This window comes from Suricata suricatta, chromosome 3, assembly GCF_006229205.1.
Source record: "Suricata suricatta isolate VVHF042 chromosome 3, meerkat_22Aug2017_6uvM2_HiC, whole genome shotgun sequence".
In the NCBI taxonomy this organism is placed as follows: Eukaryota; Metazoa; Chordata; class Mammalia; order Carnivora; family Herpestidae; genus Suricata; species Suricata suricatta.
This window is the reverse complement of record NC_043702.1, coordinates 148,455,499-148,476,711: the sequence shown is the minus strand read 5'-3', so window position 1 is coordinate 148,476,711 and position 21,213 is coordinate 148,455,499. Positions and strand designations below refer to the sequence as shown.

At 48.7% G+C, this 21,213-nt stretch overlaps 1 protein-coding gene across 6 annotated transcripts in view; it reads right to left on the bottom strand.

Moving 5' to 3' along the window:
* Positions 1 to 12,779: 12,779 nt before the first annotated feature.
* The window catches only part of PPP1R12B (protein phosphatase 1 regulatory subunit 12B), a 207,698-nt gene continuing 199,264 nt past the window's right edge, over positions 12,780 to 21,213 (bottom strand). For 3 of the 6 annotated variants that reach the window (XM_029935481.1, XM_029935474.1, XM_029935478.1), the window contains one exon: positions 12,780 to 13,402. In XM_029935481.1, coding sequence (XP_029791341.1) covers positions 13,316 to 13,402 — 87 coding nt within the window. In that variant the 3' untranslated portion in view covers positions 12,780 to 13,315. Of the gene's footprint in view, positions 13,403 to 18,332; positions 18,890 to 21,213 lie in introns of those variants that run through there. The other 3 variants (XM_029935479.1, XM_029935473.1, XM_029935472.1) reach the window with 1 other exon arrangement.

Genomic DNA, 21,213 nt, shown 5'->3' with positions numbered 1-21,213 from the left:
GTTTATTTCGGGGAATATTAGGTGGGGTGGGGGCCCTAATTAGGGTAGAGCTAGGGTTTGACTAGTGAGGGGGTCTGGAGGCCTCTGTGGCTATGAGTTGTCACTCCTAAAGTCTACTCCAGACAGGAACATAATGTAGGAGAGATTTTTTTTCAAAGGGATTGAGATCATAAAGACCCAAACCCAATCCCACCCAGAAATGGGGTGTGGCCAGAAAACTCGGTCATCTTTCTCTTGAATAATCATTCCTGAAGGGAAACCAACTCTGCCAGAGCCCTAGGCTCAGTGGAAGCTGAGGCCTGGGGGGTGCTGGGTAGAGAACCCTCGGGCAGCCCTAGTGAGCCAGCAGATGCTTGGCATGAACGAGAAGTGACTTTGCAGGGGTCCCTCAGCTGGGGGGTGGGACACCAGGGATTAGAGCAGAGTCTCAGATTCTGATCTGTTTTTTCTCCCCAGGCAGCCATACAGAGCTGTGTTTCTGCAGAATCAGTTTGGGATGACTTTGCTGGCCCAGGGCTTCAGCGAGAGGGCAGAGAGGGGTTGCTTCAGTCCCTCCTGTGGGCAAACCAGCTCCCTGATAAACCCACCTCCACGCAGTAGGGTGGTGGTGGGTGCGCAGAGAGGTTAAGAAACCTCCCCTGGGGTCGGAAGTGAGAGAGTCCATGTTCCTTTCATGTAGGCTAACGCTTGGTCTCACTCAACCACATAAGAGAGAGGCTGTCCTTTGGTGTCCCTCCCCTTAAAGGTAGGAAGAGATGGAGCCAGGACCTGCCCTTCCTTCCAGCTTCCCCCTTCCCACCTCAGGCTGATAGGGGGCCCTGTCTCAGAGCCCTGGGTGGTGGCAGGCAGGGAAGAGTCCCAAGGCCTGGTCTTGGTGGCCCAGAGCCCTATGACATGGTTGTCAGATTTGGTAAATAAAAATCCAAGATAAGGCAGTTAAATTTGAATTTCGGGTAAACAATAAATAATTTTAAAGTCTAAGTATGTCCTTGGCAGAATTTGAGACATCTATACCCAGAGTGATCTGTTGTTTATCCGAGGTTCAAGTGTAACTGGCCAGCCTGTGTTTTACTGGCGCCCCTATTCTATGACCACTTCTCCCCTTTTCCACCCTCAGTCCCAGAGGGCCAGAGACTGGTCACCAAGGATCTTACTGCTTTCCGAGCTGCAGTATGGAGAAGGGGACACTGTGACTTGAAGACACACGAATATACTTTATTTTTTAAGTGACAACAAGAGACCCTTCTGAAGCCATTCGAGCCTCATCTGACCCCCTCCACATGCATTTAGTTACCTATAAAAGATGATAGCGATCTATAAACATATGAACCAAGCCTCGTTTACTCAACATGCATGTCTCTTTCTGTAAATAGCCGCATGGCCGTGCTAAGAGTGCCCCCAGCCCCTGACCTCAGACCCACTTTACACGACTCCTTGAGGCTGCCCCTTCGATTTTCTGTCATGTAAAGTCTTTGTCCCCAAGCCCCACCTGGTCTTACCCCCTCGGGAACCCCCCAGTGGGAGCCATCGGCTGGCGGAGTCGGTTTCTGGCTCTGTGACCAGCCCTGCCTTCAGGGACATGGGCGCACCACTGGCGCCCTGAAGGTCTGTCCGTCCCCACTGCCTACTGCACATCTGTCTTCAGAGCCGACCCTCAGTGTCCCGTGCACTGTGTCCAGCCTGGTGTCTGGTGTCCCGGTCGCTTCCGTGTCCCGTGTATGTGTGTGGTGTGCCCCTTCCTCCCACTGTTTGAATTAACTGAAAAGCCATAAAGGGGGCCTCCTGCTGGAGACTGCCCTCGGTTCCTCCCAGGAGCCCCCCGTGTCCCTCTGACTGGCTCCCCACAGAACACTTGTGAAGGGCTCACCTGTTGTCACCCCTCCTGCTCTCTCTGCCCCATGTCGTGAGGATGGATGGCGTCCAGGCGTTCTGGCAGGGCCCCAGGAGACGTCCCGCCTGGCCCTGCCCGAGCTGGCTCCCTCCACCTGGATTTGACAGTCCAACTCCATCTCCACCCTGCGTGTGGACCGGGCAGTGGTGGGGACGCTGTAGTTTGGGGTACCTTTCCTGAGGGCCCTGAGGAGGCACCCAGGATTTTCAGGAGCAGCTAGTCAGTGGCCCAGGTTCCCGTTACTGTCTGGCTTTGACAGAACTGGCTTTGCTTATGTGACACCGTGGGGTCAGGGTGTGGGGGTGGCAATGGAGGGGGGTCTCTTGGGGGGACACTGGAGAATGCCGGGCGTTAGGCTCTTCCCACCATGTTCCCTCCTGCTGGCTGACAGCGCTCAAGGGTGGGCAGCCTGAGGGTTGCCAGGGCTCTTCTGAGAGTGGTGGGCAGGCCTGGCCCCCCACAGATCCTCCTGCCCGCTCCCCAGGGCAGCCCCAGCCAGGAGCACCCAGTGGTAAGAGAATGTGGGGGCGGACTGGGGATTCCCTGGGTCTCAAATCTCTGTGTTGTACTGAGAGGGACATGTAGCTCCCAGCCTGCAGCTCCTGGCCCCAGGGGCACAGATGAGGGCAGACAACTCAAGGGAATAATGCCAGGAGACCTCAGGCATGGCGACTGGTAAGCGTGAGGAAGGAGAGAGACAAGAACAAGAGGAGGACAAGGCCAAAGCCTTCGAGGTGGCTCTGTCACAACGTTCTAGCACGCGGAAGCCCCGGGGATCTTCGTGCTGGGCACCATCTCTGGGTGGGCTGGGATCAGGAGCCTGGAAGAGTGGAGGGAAGACGGGTCCAGCCACTTTCTAGCTCTCTCTGGGACCCTCCCACTAGGCAGGCAAGAATTGCGGGGATCCGGCCTGGCAAGGTGGCAGAGCGGTGTGTGGGGGGCTGGCTGTGGGGGGGAGGTCTCTCCATCCAACCCTCCTCAGCCATCCGGACTCCAGGAGGACCCTCTTCAAAGAAGCCTGACTGTTCTGCCTTGATTCCTCCACATCTAAGGACTGGATTTGCTGCTTTCTGAAATCCCAGGGATCTGAAAACTTCTAAACCAGGGTGGGCAGACCCTCTCCTGCCCCGGGTCACCCCTGGAATGCATCGGCCCCACCAGGAACCCTGCCTTTGTCTTCACAGGAAGGACACATGTATAGCCCTTGCCCCCCACCCCTGCCCTCCTCTGCTTGGCAATGCTCTCCACACCCCCCTTATGTGGACTCTGTTGTTCTTGTCTGATCTCTTGTCAAATTGTTATTTTGTAATGAGCTGCGTCTCCTTATTAAAGAAATGAGCTGAAAGAAACCTGGGGGTGGGGGGGTCTCTAGTTTTTGCTGGGCTCGGGGGAGGGGGCAGGCAGGCGCTGCCTCATGAGGGTGGGTGCGGGTGAGGCCCAGTCTCTCCCTGGGGAAGCACTGGACGATGGGTGGTGGCGCACACACCCCCTCACGACAGCTTTCTGGGGGCAGGGGTGCCGGGGAATGCCGTCTGGAAGGCTGGGGGATGGGCCAGACCCTTGATTTCTTTCCATTGGGCTGGGCTTGGGGAACAGTAGTCTGAGCGCTATACAAGGAAGCTGGGCCTGGGGAAGGGGGGTTCGAAAAGTGAGAATTTGTTTTTGTTTTTGTTTTTAATGTGCGTTTATTTTTGAGAGAGTGAGCATGAGCAGGGGAGGGGTATAGAGGGAGGCAGAGGATCTGAAGTAGGCTCAGTGCTGTCAGCAGACAGCCCAATGCGGGGCTTGAACTCACGAACCGAGAGATCATGCCTTGAGCCGAAGAAGCCAGATGCTTAACCATCTGAGCCACCCCGGTGCCCTGAGAAGTGAGAATTTCTACAAAGGCCTTGATTGCCCCGTTATAAAGAATGTCAAATGTCTTTGATTTCTGAGGCAAAGTTGTTAGGGACCAAGGATGGGGCTTCAAAATTTTAAGAGAAAGTAGGGCAGCACTGCCCCCGTTGAAAAGAGGCAGAATGGAAATAAAACAAAAGCGTTTGCGTGGGGTCTTAGAACCGCAATTCAAAGGACCCTGATTTGGGTGGAAACCAGGTTGTGTCCCTCAAAGAGCAAAAGCCAGACGTTTTTATCGGCAAACTGTAGACGTATTAGGAAGTGTACACAGTTGTTTTCCAAAAATTATGATTGGCGGTACATTTTACAGTTGGTCTTCTAAGTATGGTCAGTTACTAGGAAAAGCGTTTTTGCAGTGTCCAGTCGTTATCAAGCCTGCGGGTGCAGCGGGCCTGCTTGCTCCTATGCCTGTCTGGTTCAATAGTTCAATTCCTGTTTTTAAAGACAGAACGACCTTTTAGTCCCCAAGGGAATCTCTCATGGTCAGAGGTTTTACACAGGTTCACACTCCCAAGAACTGGAAGGGGTGAAGCTCCTTCCTCGGTTCCCTCTCCAGCCTGAGAAGCGTCTCCTTGCCTTGAAGAGGCAAGCCTCTGCCATTGTGTGAGCTCAGCCCGGGCTGAGACCCCAGCTCTGTGACAGACAGCCGGTGGGAGTGAGGCCTGTGCTTGCCGGTCAGGTCCAGGCACAGCGGATCCGCTCTTGCAGCTTTAAGTCCGGAGGGGGGTGGGCTGGGTGGCCTGCCCAGGTGAGGGGCAGGATCCTGCTCAGCCCAGGGGCTGGGGATTTGTCCTAGGTGGGTGGCCTGGCTGAGAATGTGAGCCCTCGGGCCCTGGGCGCGTCCCCTCTGCAGAAGAGGGGACAACGTGGCCGCTAGGGGATCCTCTGGCTCTGCATACCTCAGCAGGCCGGAGGAGGAGGGGCCCAGGAATCCAGAAAGAGAAATAAAATAACATTGGCTGTTTAGCAGGCCCTCGAGTCACACAAGCTGCTTTGCCTCTGTTTGGGGCCCCAGGGCAGGTCTGAACTCTTCAGCCATGACATCATGTGTGTTTGTTCTGTTGCTGTTTGGGCTACAAGCAGCTGGGTGACAGCAAGGAAAAAGAATCCTTTCCTCCCCGGCCTCCCTGTGTTCCCGCCAAGTCAGTGACCAGGGATTTCTGCTTGGCAGAAAGCTCAGGGCTGAGCAACGCCAGAGGCAGGGCTTGCTGGATGGGGAAACCAGACCCAAACCTTGGCCGAGCGAGGTCAGACCTGACCACCCACCTGCCAAGACTGCCAGTGGGCATGAGCAGCCTCCTCCTTGTGCTCGGGTCCTTTGTTGGGAATTTGGATTTAACCTCCAATAACCCCAAGTTAACTACTTTTGTAGTCTGAAGCAACGGAGTGGTTTTGGCTCTCCTGAGTCAAACCGGGACCTAGTGAGGACCATTATGTGTATAGTAGAGGGCTAAGAGTGAAAGTTGGGAGCCCAAGAAAACTCCCCCCTCTTTAGCCCTCTTCTGCCCTGTGTGCAAGAGTACATTAGTGTTCACTTAGATCGCCACCACACTTGTCAGTGAGCCTTTCTCTCTTCAAAGAAATAACCATATTCCTAGTCACTCAACACTGGGAATCCTGATTTCTTCCAATGGTTTTTTTTAAACTCCAATTTAGGCTTTTCCTTGGCCTGACTCCAGAGACCCTGCTCTCAAGGACGGTGATTCACTTGTGGCTATTACCGGGACAGAGGCAGGAGGGGGAGGCCCCCAGGTATTGGAGTGGGCTGCCGCAGATGGAAGAGTCTATAAACGCCATTTCCTGAATTGTGGAGATGTAGTCACAAAGTTAAAACACGGTTTTATTTACTCATTTATAAATATGGTTGTGTTTACAGGCATCATATAGATGTGAATATTATTATTCCCAAACTTTCAAACACAGAATATTTAATAATACTATATAATAACAACCAGTAAAACAAAATCATTCATCTCAGGGTTGAAAGGCCACTCAAAATTGCATAAAAATACATTCAGTTCACAAAGCGAATCTGGCTCCCCTCCCTAGATGCCCCTAGCCCGCCCCAGGTGTATTTACAAGGGACTGAAGTTAATCCATACAACTCAGCTGGAAACGTTACATCTGGCGCTTGAACTGTGGTGGAAGTTAAGGTCGGGAGTGAAGAGTGGAGTGAGTGGAGAAGACACAAAATTCAACCCCCAAAATGGGAGAGGCATGGCGGCCCCTGGGTGGTTCTTATAAGCTCTTCTCACCCCTATCTGATCAAGGTCAAGGCAGAGGAAGAACGGAGGGAGGGAAACCAAGAGACAGAGGCCGAGTCTGAATGGCTCAAGTCCGTACATTCTACAAGAGCAGGGAATGCAAGGGCAAAACATGTTCCCTCCCTCTTCAGGGAGACGATGGCCCTACTTAGGTGCCAGCTAGGTGGCAGGCCCAACTGTGAAGGGCTCAAGGGACACTAACTAGAAGCAGAGTTATTTTGGATTTGTGCATCCCTCCAGAACTCTCTCCCACCCCTGCAGCCTGCCTCCTGGTGTTCTCTGAGCCCCTATGTCCTTCTTCCTCTAATGGCTCATTATTGGCCTTCTTCACCAGAGGACACACCGGGGTCTGTCCAGTCTTCAGTAGTGTGGGAGGAGAAAAGGAAAAGGTAAGGTCAGATACGTCAAGGTGAGAGCCCAGTGAATGCTGACTTCTCATGTCCCTGTTCAGGATCTGCACTCATCCCCAGCTCTGGTTTTATGGAACAGTAGAGGCTCAGGGAGGCTCCCTGCAGTTCGTGTGCCTTTCCTGAATCCTCTCCTGCAAGGTAGCGATGGGCTCAAGTTTTTTTCTGAGAAAACACTCTGTCTCTAGCTGGAAAAGTCAGACCTCTCAGGATAAAAACTAGACATGGCTACCCACCATCTCCCTGGCCAGTCTAGGGAGAAGTCGAATAGGCCCACCATTTAAACCTCATTTCTGAGAGGCCATTAGCACAGCCGGGGACCTCTGAAACTAGAAGACGGCGGCGGTGGTGGTGATGGTAGTTGTTGGTGTATTGAACTCCTCCAGGAATCATGGCTGGTTTGTGGGAAACCTCCTCTCCGAAGTACCATCAAGTCCAAGTGAGAAAAGCAAAGAACAAAGAATGGAGGAAGATGAGATAGGAAGGGTGAATGGTATGTTTTTTGGGGGGGAGGGGGAGAAGGACATAACAGCATCCTCATGTTACTTTAAGGGGACACCCAAGGAATTTATTGGAAGCATGAGAGAGAAATTTGGAGAAACAACAAAGTATCACTCTGGCAGAAGTACAGTCCAAAATGATGAGCAGATGGGACTGAAGAATGGCTCAGGGAGAAGTCCTGGAGGGGACTGGCCAGGCAGGGGACAAGCAAAAGATATGAATTAATGGAATAAAACACTTGGATAAAACTGGTTCATCAAGAATATGCTAGACTTCCTTTTGAAAGCTCTGTGCTAGCAAATGTGCATACAGGCTAGAAGAGTGTTCTCCTTAAACCTCTTTAGGTAAGGCCAGATCATTCATCAATTCGTCACTCAGCAGTGGTGCCTGTCTGTAAACATGCCCCCTTATTACAGTTCTTTCTGAGGGGCTTCCGGGACACTGCAAGCCACACTGGGTGCAATTTGACGCTCACCCACAAATCTCAAAGGAGAAGTGAATGCATCTCTTCCCCTGCAGTCCCTGGCAGGCTAGTCAAGAGTCTGGATTGGATTTTTCTCAGTCCCCAGAGACTCCTTCCTTCCCTAGTCGCTGTGACAGTAAACAGTTCCTGGGCAGCAGTGAGGTTGATCTGTTTTCCAATCTAATCAGAACACGAGCGATCAATAGCTGTCCTTGATAGGGTCTGCTGCTCCCAAGCAATGTCGATACCCATTAGGGAAGCTGATTAAAATCTGCGCTCTGCTGGAGGCCAAGGGATGAGGGCACCAGCGAGCCAGCACTCATTTTCCTGCATGTGGCTCCGCTGCTCAGTGACCCTTTCCTCTGGTGCTGGCAGCCTCCACGCTGCTTTGTTCTGCTTTCTTCCTACCTTCCCGCCGCAGCTCATGGCCACCTCCACTTTCAGGGTCTCTGTCCTTCCACTCTGCTCACACCCGGTCCTGCAGGAGGCTTGTAGGAGCTCAGCGCTGTTCTATGCAATATGGCTGTCGGGAGTTAGGGTCTACAAGCGTTTACTGCCCTGGTAGAGTGCTCTGCAGACCTGCTTAAAGGATGGACCATCCTAACAGCACTGGAACCTTCTATGTCTAGTCCAGAATCCAGAGGAGCTCAACAGAACTAAAGGCTGAGGTTCTCATTGAGGAAAATTCTCTTGCTGCTACAGGACAGAGTTTAAGACTATGAGCAAGCTGGTGCTAAGCAGAAAGGCAACGTCTGCTCTTTGGATATGAACGGCCACGTAGACCACATTCAAGAAGGCCGAGGAAAGGTAGATTGAGAAAATCTACGAAGCAGCAGCTCTATTTCCTATTAAAACAATTTGTCCAAAGGCTGCCTGCAACTAATTGCTTTCTTTCCATTTCCCCATGAGCTCCAATTTCCACCTCTGCAGGTTTTAATATTCTTACCAAGCCATTAGGAGGGAGAGCAATTGCAACACCATTCAATTACCCTCAGTATTAAATTCACTTTCTAACAAGGATGAGAAACCAACCTTGACTTGCTGATGTTAAAACAGTTTGAATCCAGAAGAAAACAAGAATTTTTGCCCTTGGAAAGAGCAAAAATTCTGAGTGTAAGAAATATTCTGATCTTCCTTCCTAAGTATAAAAAAACCACGGAATTTGAAGCCCAGAAGGGATCTCAAGGATTATGAGTCCAACCACCATTTGCAGACAGGGCAGGTGACTTTCCCAAGGTCACGAGAGTTGGCCCTAGATTCCAGATGTTCTGACTCCTAGGGGCTTATCCCTTCATGTTGCCTTATTCTGCCCTGAAAGCCGCCTTGCTTATTGGGTCAGAGGAATCACATCCTTTGATGGGTTGAAATTTGCCTTAAAAATCAGTGTGGAGACCAAGATCTGTAGTTACAACTGGGGCTAGATTTGGGCAGGGACCATCAATAATTGACAACTGTGTGTGTAAATTTAGGTGCAGTGTTAGCACAAACGACGGCCCTTGAGAATGGCTGGCAGGGAAGGACACTAGCCAGGGTCCATGTAGCGTGGCATTCTTAAATGCCGGTGGAAGTGGTGCTCACTGGGTGGGTGGAATTAGTAGGTGTTCCCCCCACTCCTGTCCTAGTCCCCGTTGGTTCAGTTGCTGAATCCCTTACACACTTTGCAAAGCAGCCTGGAGGCTGAACAGCTGACAACACTAAACAGTTCTCCCAGCCCCACCTCTTCTGCTCACCTCACGCCCATCAGCACCAAGGCTGTCAGGACCTTCTCCAGGGCCAGAGGCCAGGGCTGAAATGCCGGCCTTTCTCTGAGGGGAGGCAGTAGATCTGTCTGGCGAGGAGATGCTGCACTGGGGCCAGAAATCCAGAGACCGAACCAACTGCGTGGCTTTGAGACTTTCTTCTTCTCTCATCATTGGCTCAGTTAAAAGCCCTTGATAGCAAAACAGTTCACACACATTTTTGTGGGATTCATGGGCTAATACGTGGGGGTTCAGCCTTCTTGGAACTGTCCAATAAGCACGTTTTGTTTGGGGCAGGGAAAGCATGTGAAATGATCCAAACCAGAGATCTGAAGCCTCCTTCCGCCAGTGGCCTCAGAGAACTACATGCATCTTGGTCTCAAACACGGAATGGGAGACGGGAAGGCCCAGAAGAGAAGGGAGCACATCCTGCTGTTGGATAGGACACGGCAGGGAGGTTCCAGGAAGTACTAAGCGAGGCTGCCCAAAAGAGAATTCAGGGCACTGAACAAGCCCAGGGCAGGACTATTCTTCAGATTCTTCCCAGGCAACACCCCAGGATCTGCATCACCCTGTTGCACTAAAGACCAGCACTGGCGCTGGGGGCCATCATGCCCAAGAGCTATTTGGAAAAGAATAAGCAGCCCTTAAAAGACAAATAGGCAAAGCAGTGAAACTTCAGCCAGAGAATCTCTGGAATGGCCAAACCATTACTCCCAAAGGTGTGGCATGGTTTTGAAAAATATCAAATTAATGAGAACAGAGAAGCTGTACTGGGAACCTTCCCTTTCCCCTTCTGATATTTCATGTAAGGACTAAAGTGACACAGCTGAGCCGCAAACTGTTGGCCAGACCGGCAGTATTCATGCAGCGGGAGCAATCTGGGGTGTGCACGGGCACCCGCACCAGCAGGTTGAGGACAGAACGTGTGTGGCCACCAGAGAGACCAACAGCACAGGAGAAGGGAGGCCGGCTGTTGCTGGCACCCGGGGGATGGGGGGCGGGGCACAGCTGGTCCTCAGGTCTCTAACCATCACTCCCAGGGCTTCCAGTCAATCCAACTGTGAAGAAAGGGCATTTTATTCTCTGGAAAGGGACCAGAATTCAGAGTCTATCTGTCTAATAAAATTAATTGCATAAGAGAGAGTGCCTGAAATTACCTAGCATGGTTTACACTTTCATGAGCTCTTGGCCATAGAATTCAATATTCCTGAGATTGAAAAGCTTGTAAATTTCTCATCACAAGGAAGACTTTTCTGGCAAGGAAAGGCATCTTTACTCTGAAAGGGCTGCGTAAGGCATCAGGGGCATGACCCCATCCCAAGAGTCTTTAGATTCTGTCCACATGTGTGAAAGGCACAGACAGGTCTGAGGGAACTCTCTGTAACCCCTTTGCCCCATCTAATGGAAGCGGGTCAAGATGTTTTCCTAATAATTCAATTTTCTTTTCCTGAGAAAGAGGCGGCAACCAACCGCCCACTTCCATCCCTTGCCCAATATCCGGGATGTGTCAGGAGAATTAATTACTCAACACCCTTGCATTTATTTCCCCTCTGCCTAGAATGAAGAAGACGTTTTTAGTGGAAGTGAGGAAACATTGTACTCTAACTTAGCATTCCCTGAGAACTGAGTGCACAGTGCTCCCACCCATGATCATACAAAATCCTAATCAGTAGCACCTTCTCTCGGAAAACAGTTGGAAATGGAAGAGAGGACTCCGTATACTCTAAAAATGGGGTTTTTGCCAGGGGAGACGTATTTCCTATTCTGGAATTAGGATCCTGAATTATGGCCTCTGGTGTAGAGAGCATGTAATGTCTCAAAGAGCCATGGAGAACTATACTGTCATTTTCTGGAAAGAAATACAAAAAATGGACAGAGGTAGTATACGTTAAGAGAATGGACCACTCAAAGCACTGAATAGCAAGGGCAGCTCTAAAATGAGGACTGAAATGATCTGCACACACAAAATAAACAAGCCAAGGGAGAAAACACCTGTAAAGGGCAAATACATTAAGTGTTAATATTGGTCATCACCAAGGGCCAGTGGTTTAATTTTGTGCTAATGGAGTATCTGTGTAGGTCTGGGCATGATATTTTAAAAGACTGTTTTTGTCCAGAAGACAGATGAGATGTGACAGGCAGGAAAAGGACGCCATGTGAAGAATGGCCCAAAGGACCAGGGAAATGTCAGCTGGAAGTAAGGTTAAGGGGAGATCCCTGTCCCCGCATATCTGAAGGGCTGTCACATCAAAGGGCAGTCCTGGACAATGTGGAGAATCCACAGACAGACCTTAACTCATGTTAGGAAAAACTTCCTGGTGGTTAGAGTTGCCCAATTTTCAAGGAATAAATGCACAGCTACCAGGGAACACCTGACTGTGGGTCAGAGCTGTGGCAGTGGGGCACAGGTGGGGGGTCCCTGTGACACAACAATGGAAAGCTCAATCACACCAGTGGCTTTGCCACTCAAAGATTCCATGACTCTCATCAATGGGCTGGAAGGATCTCACCACTTTACACCTCTGTTAAGAAGTCATTTCTCCTGCCGGCTTCCAAGAAAACAAATGTTTTGGGGCGCCTGGGTGGCTCAGTCGGTTAAGCGGCTGGCTTCGGCTCAAGTCATGATCTCATGGTTCGTGGGTTCGAGCTCCGCATCAGGCTCTGTGCTGACAGCTCAGAGCCTGGAGCCTGCTTCAGATTCTGTGTCTCCCTCTCTCAAAATAAATAAAAGTTAAAAAAAAAATAAAACAAAAAGAAAACAAATGTTTCTCCCCTAAATCTAGCCACCAGAAACAGTCACATTCACCACCACTATCATAGCATGATGGGCTGCCATCTTCTACTTTCTTTGTCACAAGGCTGCAAGTGTCCCCAGATACTATACTCTACACCATATATGTCTTTCCAACCTGCTCCCACTCCCTAGTCTGCCTTCCATCAATCCACCCTTCCCAGCTCTCATGCCTCCTTGCAAGGACTTCCTTTTTCATTAGGAGCAGGTGCCAGAGTGAATCGAGGAAAACAAGGTCAAAAGGAGGTGAAGCAGAATGGGGTGTTCAGGGCCCAGATTTTCTAATAAAGAAAATCAGTGTGTAGGGAAAACAAGTAGGAGATGGGAAGAGTGAGCTGACATTTATGCCATGGTCTGGCTTTCCAGCAAGAAGGCTGGTGGGGCCACCACCAAGGCAATTTTTCTGGTCTCCAGAGTGTCCCAGGAGAAATGACTTTCCATAATGGCCAAAGACAAGGGAGGTCAGATGCTCTGTTCTAGCTTTTATGCCATGTGGGAAGGTGGTGGAAGGGAGACAGAAAAATGAGAGGACAAAAAAAATAAAGAAACCAAGAAGAAAAAAAAAAAAAGAGAGAAGATAGAAGGAAAGGAATAAATGAAGCTGTGGGGGTGCCTGGGTGGCTCAGTCAGCTAGGAATAAATGAAGCCAGGGTCATCTGAACCCTGGGGAAGGGGACTAGGCACAAGGGAGGAGTAGGAGTTAAGCCTCATCAGGGATGTTACTGGGTTGTTGATATAGAAAAAAAAGAACAGTAACACCAGCAAGGAGTTAGAGAGAAGTCAGTACCTGAGGCGAAGACTAGCAAAGACCATCAATGTAGAAGCACAGTCACCTTGGAATCTTAATGGAAACACAGCTCCGGAGGCTGTCGGATGATTATGCCAACACCCTGTTTCTCTTGGCATCCCAAACAGGATCCTGGAGTGGCCACCACAAGACCCACCTACATCAGAGGACACTGGGTCACCATAAAAGGCTGTGGGGTACTGGTCTGGGTAGAGGCCTTACATGTTTGGACCAAATCCAATGTGGACAAGTAGCTGAGCAGCAGGAAGTTGGGTCCACGGCTGAGCCTGGTGTGCTCCTCAAGGCCTTCTCCAGATGGCTCAAATGGCTCCAATTATCACAATCATGCTTCAATTAAAACTGTCATAAAACTCAGGGGGTGGGGGTATAGGAGGAACAGGGCACTGAGAGTGCAGAGGAAATGTACAGTGCAGAGAAGGTGACTAGAAAAGGGGCAGAAAGAAGTTGTCCTTCCACCAAAACACTCAGTTCTTTTGGCTGGAAGACAATGGTTGGAAAAGAGGCATGGGAGCAGCAAATGCTGTCCTATCCCTCCTAAATCTGCAGCCTAGTCTATTTGGACAGTTTGCTGATGACTCTGATGAGGGCACCATTTTCATCTTTCAGCCTCTGGTTGTCGGATTTCAGTTCTGTTAACACCTGTAGGTGACAGAGGGAGAGGTGTGTTAGAGCTTGGCATGATCGGCTCCTCTACCCTCCCTGATTGGGCCAGTCCAGCCCAGTGGGCGGGGCCTTCGGAGGCAGCTTATTTAGTGAAGTGTCACCACCTCTCCTCTCAGGGATGAAATTCCTCTGAATCTTTCTACTTACCTAGTTGGTAATGTTCACATTAAGGCAGACCACAGCCCCTCCTTCTTTTGAACTAGCATATTTAGCAATATCTTATTTCTTTGTATGCAAGCTTCATGTTCCGCACCACGTATCCTTTCATTCTCCTGAATCAGTAACTATTTTCATTGGCTCGTGCCCTTGAACTCACTTATAGTCTGGGGAAGTTGAGGAGCGTGTCAAAGTGAGCTGGTAGAGACACAGGGAAGAAATTTAGAAAGGAGTATTGGGTCAACTAAAAGACTTAAAGACAGACACTGCTTCACACCCCAGAAAAAATAGGAATGCATGGGACAGGGGCACAACTCAGCTTTCCGTCACACCCACAGGATGATTTAAGGTCCTCCTTCTAGTGCCTTCTGTGATAAAAGCCACCAAATTTCTTGCTGGTCATACTACACATATCCACTTTCAACCACTAAGCCCTGGGAGCTTACAGATCTGGCCACCACAGAGCTGTGAAGCACAATGAGTGCTGGGTAGATGTTTAATAATTCTCGCCCAAGCTCCCCAGTGGTTACCAAGGGATACCAGGGTGCCTTATTAGCAGTTTTAGGGGGTGGCGTTACAAATCTAGGAAACAGGTGCTTTGGGGGATGGGGGAATAGAGATTTCAGTTCTATCAGTTCTGCCATCTTGGAACACTACACATAAGTGTTGTTCAACTTGCAAAACAAAGGAAAAACAGCAGCCCCGGGCCCCAGTCTGGATATCCAAGTCTTTACATGGTGAACAGGTGCTCTGGCAGGTATGTTACGCATTTAAAGAACCATAATGGGATGTTGATGAGGGTGTAGTTTATGTGTGGGCCCTGCTGGCAGTTTAGGGAGACTTAGGTTAGAGGGTAAGTATATCTTCACCACGAAGGCTACAAAAATCCACATCTATTTGATATAAATGTGCTTTGATTGATTCGTCATCAAACCGATGGGATTCCTGCAGCAGGTGAGGTCTCTAGTAAAGGATGGCCTGGCCTAGGTGCCATGAGGCCGGGTTCATTCTAGTTCTGGCTCTGCTATTAACCACTTAGGGGATCAAACTGTACCTCAAGAAATAGAAGTTTTGTTTCTTCAGTCTCTCACGGAAGATTTAGATTAAATAATACAAATATATAGGTGTATGTGCACATATTTGCATCACAGAGACAAAAGGATTTGTATTAAGGGAACGACAAGAAAACAGTACTGAACATCCGTTCTCCGGGAGGCAGCGAACCAGAGCTTCTCACTCCGGGGGTCTCATCAGTACCCCACGAGTCTGTGATGCAGTGGCTGTCCTTATGTCTATTAATGAGGAAATGAAGAATTTCATAACTCGTCCAAAGGACCCAGCTATTAAATGGCAAAGCTGATACTGAGCCCATGAGCGCCTGACTCCAAAGACTCTTCTTTCCTTGCAGAGGTCACGTGGGGGTGGAAAACAAAACACCAGAAGTCCAGAAATTCTAGCACCCTCACTGTCATTAACGATCTCTATTACTTTAACTAAACCACTCGATTTCTCTGAGTTTCCATTTTTGTGTCTAAAAAGAATCATCATTTCTGCCCCACTCGCTCATCAAGCAGGGGCTTGGTGAGGGCCCCAGGAGGTACTGGATGTGAAGTGTGCTGACATACAGAATGTGCTCTGTGGCACTCAGGCCTCCCACCACTACCGTGAGCCCTTCCATGAATACAGAATGGCAAGCAGGTAATCTAAATCTTTTTACTAAAAAGACTTTAATCCAGAAAAATATCAAAATATAGTTTTGGTCCTCTGACCCTACCTCTCCAATCTCCAAACTAATCAAATCTGGCTGCTCTCTTTCGTGCCTCTATCCCTGTGGCCTTGACTACCAGAACTCAGTGCTCAGAATCTCATTCCAAGAAGACTTTTAGGAAAAGTCAGTCAGGATGGCCTCGGAATGCTTTACCTTCTCATCTGGTCTCCAATGGCCCCATCCTGGGAATCAGTGAGACTCTGAAAGCCATATTTCCATAATAGGATTCCATAGGCGGCTGGGGGTGGGGGGGTGCCCAGCTCTACATGTCAATAACTTTCATTTCCCTGCCATCAAATCAGAACTGAGCTGACCCCTCCCTGCTTTTTAAATGTTACAAACAACTCGTTGAAACTTGATGATTTATTTCCACATTAAGAACTCAATTCCTTGAAAAAAAAATTGGACAAGGCAATTTCCAGCTGCAATATACTACAACTGACATCTTAAAGGAGTGTCAAAAAGTCCAAGAAGTGGAATGCAGAAATCAAGGTGGGGGGGGAAGTCTCATAAACTTGACTCTCAAAAGAGAGGAGGAAATGAGCAGTGTTATCTGATATTCACTTGAAGTTAAAGAATGGTTAAATAAGAACACATGTGGGAGCGCTGTGCAAGTATGAGGTTTAATAAAGCTTTATCGTTTCAACCCCCTGGATGTCAGCTTTCTTAATTTCTAAATTTCCAGTTTATCACAGCTTGATGCTAAAGTATCTTGGGCAAATAAAATTAAGGACATGTTTTCCCAAATACTTCATACGGCCTTTGCTAAGGAATGTGTTGAAGAGGGAGAGGATATAAGGGTCTTGAGGCTTCTGAGACCCAGGGCCAGGCTAGCTGAAGGGTGGCAGGGGTTCAGAAGGACCTGTGCCTAAGCTGCTTTGCTTCTGACTACTTGAAAAGTGAGAAGAGTTTCCCACTGTCATATTCTGTTGGAACTGGCTTGTACTACACACCAAGCTAAGATGATTTCCCTAAGGGATTATTAACAAAACAAAACCAAAAACCAAAAAAAGGCAGGGCAAACTCTCTGGACCACATTGTCCGTTTGGCTTAGTTACTCACTCTTTCCTTCTGGTAGGGTCAGCAAGCATTTTCTGTAAAGGGCCAGATAATGAATATCTTAGGGTTTGCAAGCCAAATGGTCTCTGCTCCAACTATTCAATGCTGCTCTTGCAGCACAAAAGTACTTATGAACATATTGTTAAAATGTAAACAAATGAGTATGGCTCGGTTCCAATGAAACTTTATTTTTGGACACTGAGATTCGATTCCATGTATTTTCACGTGTCATAAAATATTATCCTTATTTTGATTTTTTTCTGCCAACCATTTGTATGGCCCATGGGCATACTGATGGGCCATCGTCTGCTGACCTGTTACAGAAGGTCATATACTATGTAACCGTTTCTTTACAGTGGCAGAACCTTTTGGGAGGTGAATGGCTGTTTCGAAGCGAACCTCCACCAGGGAACTCAAGAGTGCTGACAAAGCAGAACGCGGTCCTTTACCCTTCCGCTGCAATGGTGGAAGCACGCTGCTGTTCAGTAGACTCTTGCACAGGTTAGGCCGTATGCTTAACAAATGGCTAAAATTCTGTGCCAAATATGCAGACAGCTAATGTCACAGTGGTTGAGGGCTTGGGCTATGAAACCTGACATATTTGGTTTGACTTTTGGTTCTACCACTGACTCTTTGAGTGACCTTGGGCAGATTACTCAAACTATAACTTTTTTTCCCCATATACAAAATTACTGTTCTGGGGAATAAGTGAGAAAAAGCATATAAAGTGCTGTGCATGGGCCTTAACAAATGACTAATGTTATTTTGTTACTCACTACTGAAAGCACAAGATCTAGTTTTGCCCTATATCCTATACTATCTTGCACAAAAACGGAAACTAAAAATAACTGGGACATCTCTTGTGGGTCCCTAGTTTTCCAGCAATCCTGAGGCTTATCTTGAAGCACAGAGTTTGGACCCTACACGGCACTCAGTAGGGTAACTATGCTGCTTGGTGGGCCAGGCCGTGGGATGACTGGCCTTTCAATTTTCTTTCTGTGTGTGACAGCATCGGCAGCAGGATATTAATGCCCAGCCCTTATGGTAATTTGGGTGCTACAGATCTAGTGGGTATTAGTTGCTAGCTACTGACCCTGAAGGCACAAGCAAATAGGCAGAGAAAAGAACAGGTATTGGTCAGGACTAATGAGACTGTTGCTGAAAATTAAAAACTCATTTCAGGGAGTGAAACTGGCTCAGCAGTGGTGACCCCATCACACCATCGTGGGGTGGGAAAACAAGTGATCTGTGAGCTTGTCTTTCAGACCTACCTCCAGAGAAAGGCTCCAGTTTACCACACGTATTTTTTGGCTCTCAGTTGAAAATAAATCCCCACTCTCTGCTCCACTGACTGTCATCTCCTTTGCAAATCTGCCCTCATTAGAAAAGGTATCGCTGTGTGAGGGTCTCATTGATACAAGCTGTGTTCTGCTACATAGCACACACGCTGGCAGGCGGGGGGGTGAGGGAGAGGGACACTTCTCTAAGGCCCCGGGATCTGTGACTGGGATCAGAGTGATGCCTCCCAAGGAGGGGAAGAAAGCACAGATGACTTCAGAAGGGAGGCAAAGAATGCTTGTCCAGTTTTGCTCGGATGGTGGGAAGGGCGGTGATTTTGCTGGTCGTGGAGCTCCAGCCTTCAGGGCTGGTCGTTCCCATCCAGCACGTTGTCAGATACGGAGACTTAGTTCTGTCTGGCATCCAAAGGGCCGTTTGCAACCCTGGTTTCACAAAAGACTCAACAGTGGAGGCTGGAAAAGCTATTGATGCCTGGGTCTCAACCTGGACTGATTTTTGGGAGTGTGGGGTGCTGGGCCCAGGCACTATATACATTAAAAGCTCCCAGCCAGGGATGAGCGTGCCTGCCCTTGGTTACCCCAGACCCAGCTACAATTTGGGAGTCTAGGACCAGCCCCAGCTGCTCTAGCAATCAGGTTGCACTTGGGTTGCTGCTGAGAAAGCTCAGTCTCAGTTTGGCAATCACCCCACCAAAGAAATTTGTATATACCCAGGTATTTGTGTACGTATGTGTACACCTATGTGTAGTCAAGTGAGCATACTCATATTCAGGCTTCAGGGGAGAAGAGGTGATGTGGCAATCTTACCAAAAGAACCACCAGCCCAGGCAAGGTTTCCCCTACTGCCTCCCTTGACCTAGGCTGTTACGTCTCACTCTGTTTCTCAGTCCTGGCTCTTTCCATCTCCAGATGACCGACGTTTATAGGCACTCGCATATGGTGGCTCAGAAGGAGGGGGATGAACACAGGGCTTCTGAGCCCAACAAGAAGAGTGAACGTGCCTGGAGTGGTGGAGGAGGAAAGTGAGGTGGAGAAGAGGGGTAAGAACTAGAGCTCCTGGGTTTCCGAGGACTCGACGGACTCCGAGAGTCTGGCCACAACTCGGGTCAGGGCCCTGTTCTCAGCCTGCAGTTGCTCGTTCATCTGCTTCAAGGTTTGAATCTGTTTTAGCTGGTGGAGGTTCTGTAGAGTGAAACATGGAGCAGACAGACAGACAAGAGAGAGACAAGACAGACCAGAGGAGATAAGAGTAGGACAAAGAAATTATGTGACTTTTTGTTTTTGTTTTTAGTTGGCATGCAAGAAAGGAAATGAGAAAGGCAGGAGTAATGTTGGGGGGAGGGATAACGGAGAGAAGCACCAATGCGGGGGAGAGCCAGGCCTATGATTCTTGGCTAAGGTCTAACTATGCTGAAGGTCAGCCATATGAATACAACCACCAGGCTCTCAAACAGCACATCTGGATCGCTTTTGAGAATGACAGCCAACCATGTGGCTGAGACACAGCCTGGGGGCCCTTCTTCATCATTATTGAGACTTAAAGTTGAGGACTCGGTATGTTCCCAAATCCAGCTACTGCCCTTTTCTTTCTCTCTCCTCTCATTGTGGCCCCTACTCCTACTTGTTCTCTTTCTGGGTCCTTCTCTTACTTCATTTATTTTTTAATTTAAGAAATAAAACAAGGAAAATAAAAGTGGGGCTGTTGTTTAAGCATTCTCTGTACAAGGCATGTACTGTTTAGGAGGGTGACGTCGCACATACCAAGATAAGAAACTAGCAGCTGTGGGGCGGTCCTCTAACCTGTTTTGCGGGATGATTCATTAACCCTGCTAGCACTCCATTGCAGTCTGGAAGCTTGTTCCAGGACCCAAGAACTGCTAACCCGCCTTTGACCTGCTGTAGGACTACCTGCAATGTGAAATTCACAGCTAACTGTGCTCCCTTTGTCTCAGCTCATGAAGAGGCTGGGAGCTGCTCCAAGGTGTTCTCATATAGGCTCATACTCTGAAAATTACAGCCGTGCACCAAAGTTGAAGAAATCATACATGCCCACGATAACAGAGTTGGTTGGACTGATGTACTAGTCCAGAGCTCACTATTTGTAAGTGTTGCAAGTGGAACAGAATAAGCAGTCCACAGATATTTTTGCTTATGCTTCGTATCCTATAAATTTAGGACCTACAGACTTCAGTAAATGGCACTGTATCACAGGCCTGCTACTGTTACTTGTCCTTTCCTAAGTGGTCATCTGGACTGACCCTGTAACTGAGACCATCAGCTCTTCGGGAGGAGGGAAATGATTTCATTATGTAAATGGAGCTTCACAGAGGAAGATGAAAAATCTTGGGGTTACAGTGACTACAAACCACAGAGAAGTCTCTCATACCCACATAAATGTGAAGGACAGAAATGAAGGATTAGTGGAATTATAGTTGGAAGTGAAGAAGCAAGAAAATGAAAGGTAGCATGAAGGGGAAAAAACAGTGAAAAGGAAAAACAAGCAGAGACAAACTGCTCAATCTCTCTTTTCCCAAAGAAGGAGAATGAGCACCTTGGAAAAAAGGTTGAGAAGCCAAACACTTCCCTGTAGCCATTGAAGGGCAGGGACCAAGCAATGCTCTTTACCCTCTGCAAGCATCTCGGTCACGGAGAAGACTGAGATCAGAGGAGATCATGGTGTAGCATATGGAAATACTTAAAGAAACAGGCAGGCACCAAACCTAAGAACCAATGGAAAGTCCCTGGCTCTCACCCTTCTTTGGTGTTGACATTGGACCAAAGCTTTCAACATAATCATTGTCATTATATAAAGTGGTCCTTGCCTCCTAGGGAATAATACTAAAGACACAAACTATGAAAATTATTCAATCTAACATGTGAGTACAAGCAGATCGAGGTGGAAGAATTTGGAAGTTATCAGCATGAGGGAGAGAGGCAGGAAACAATCTTGTGGAATGTTCCATAGGAAAGAGTACTGAAAACAAGGCATGGCAAGTAGGAGGGGAGGGCAGGGCACAGAGCAGGGTGGGCAAGTGCAGGATCAGCTAGTGATATTTCCAGAGTAAGTAAAAATAAAAATTCCAAGACCAATCTAAAAGAGGAGTGGCTGCTGCTCCCTTCATGCAAGGACTTGGGAAAGGGAAGAGGAGGTCTGGAAAGGAGGCTGATGCTGGATTGAGGAAACAGTAGAAGAGTCCTCAGGTCTGATGTGGGCAAGACCAAGTGCAGCCTAGCACAGCTCACGCTGACATGCACACCTGTCAGAGGCTGGCATATAATCCCACTCCAGTCCAGGATCTGAGTGGAGTTTGTCCTGGGAAGAATTCATAAATACTTACCTTTCAAGTAAGGCCAGAAAGGCACAACCTATGTCACAAGCACAGAGCCCCACAGACATTTGGATGAGTGCCTCTCTCGGTTCCCCATTTCACATGGCCTTTGTACTTCATTTACCAGAGTCAGAAAAACAGGTACCAGAGTCACTTTCTGTCCTTGAGCCCTACTGC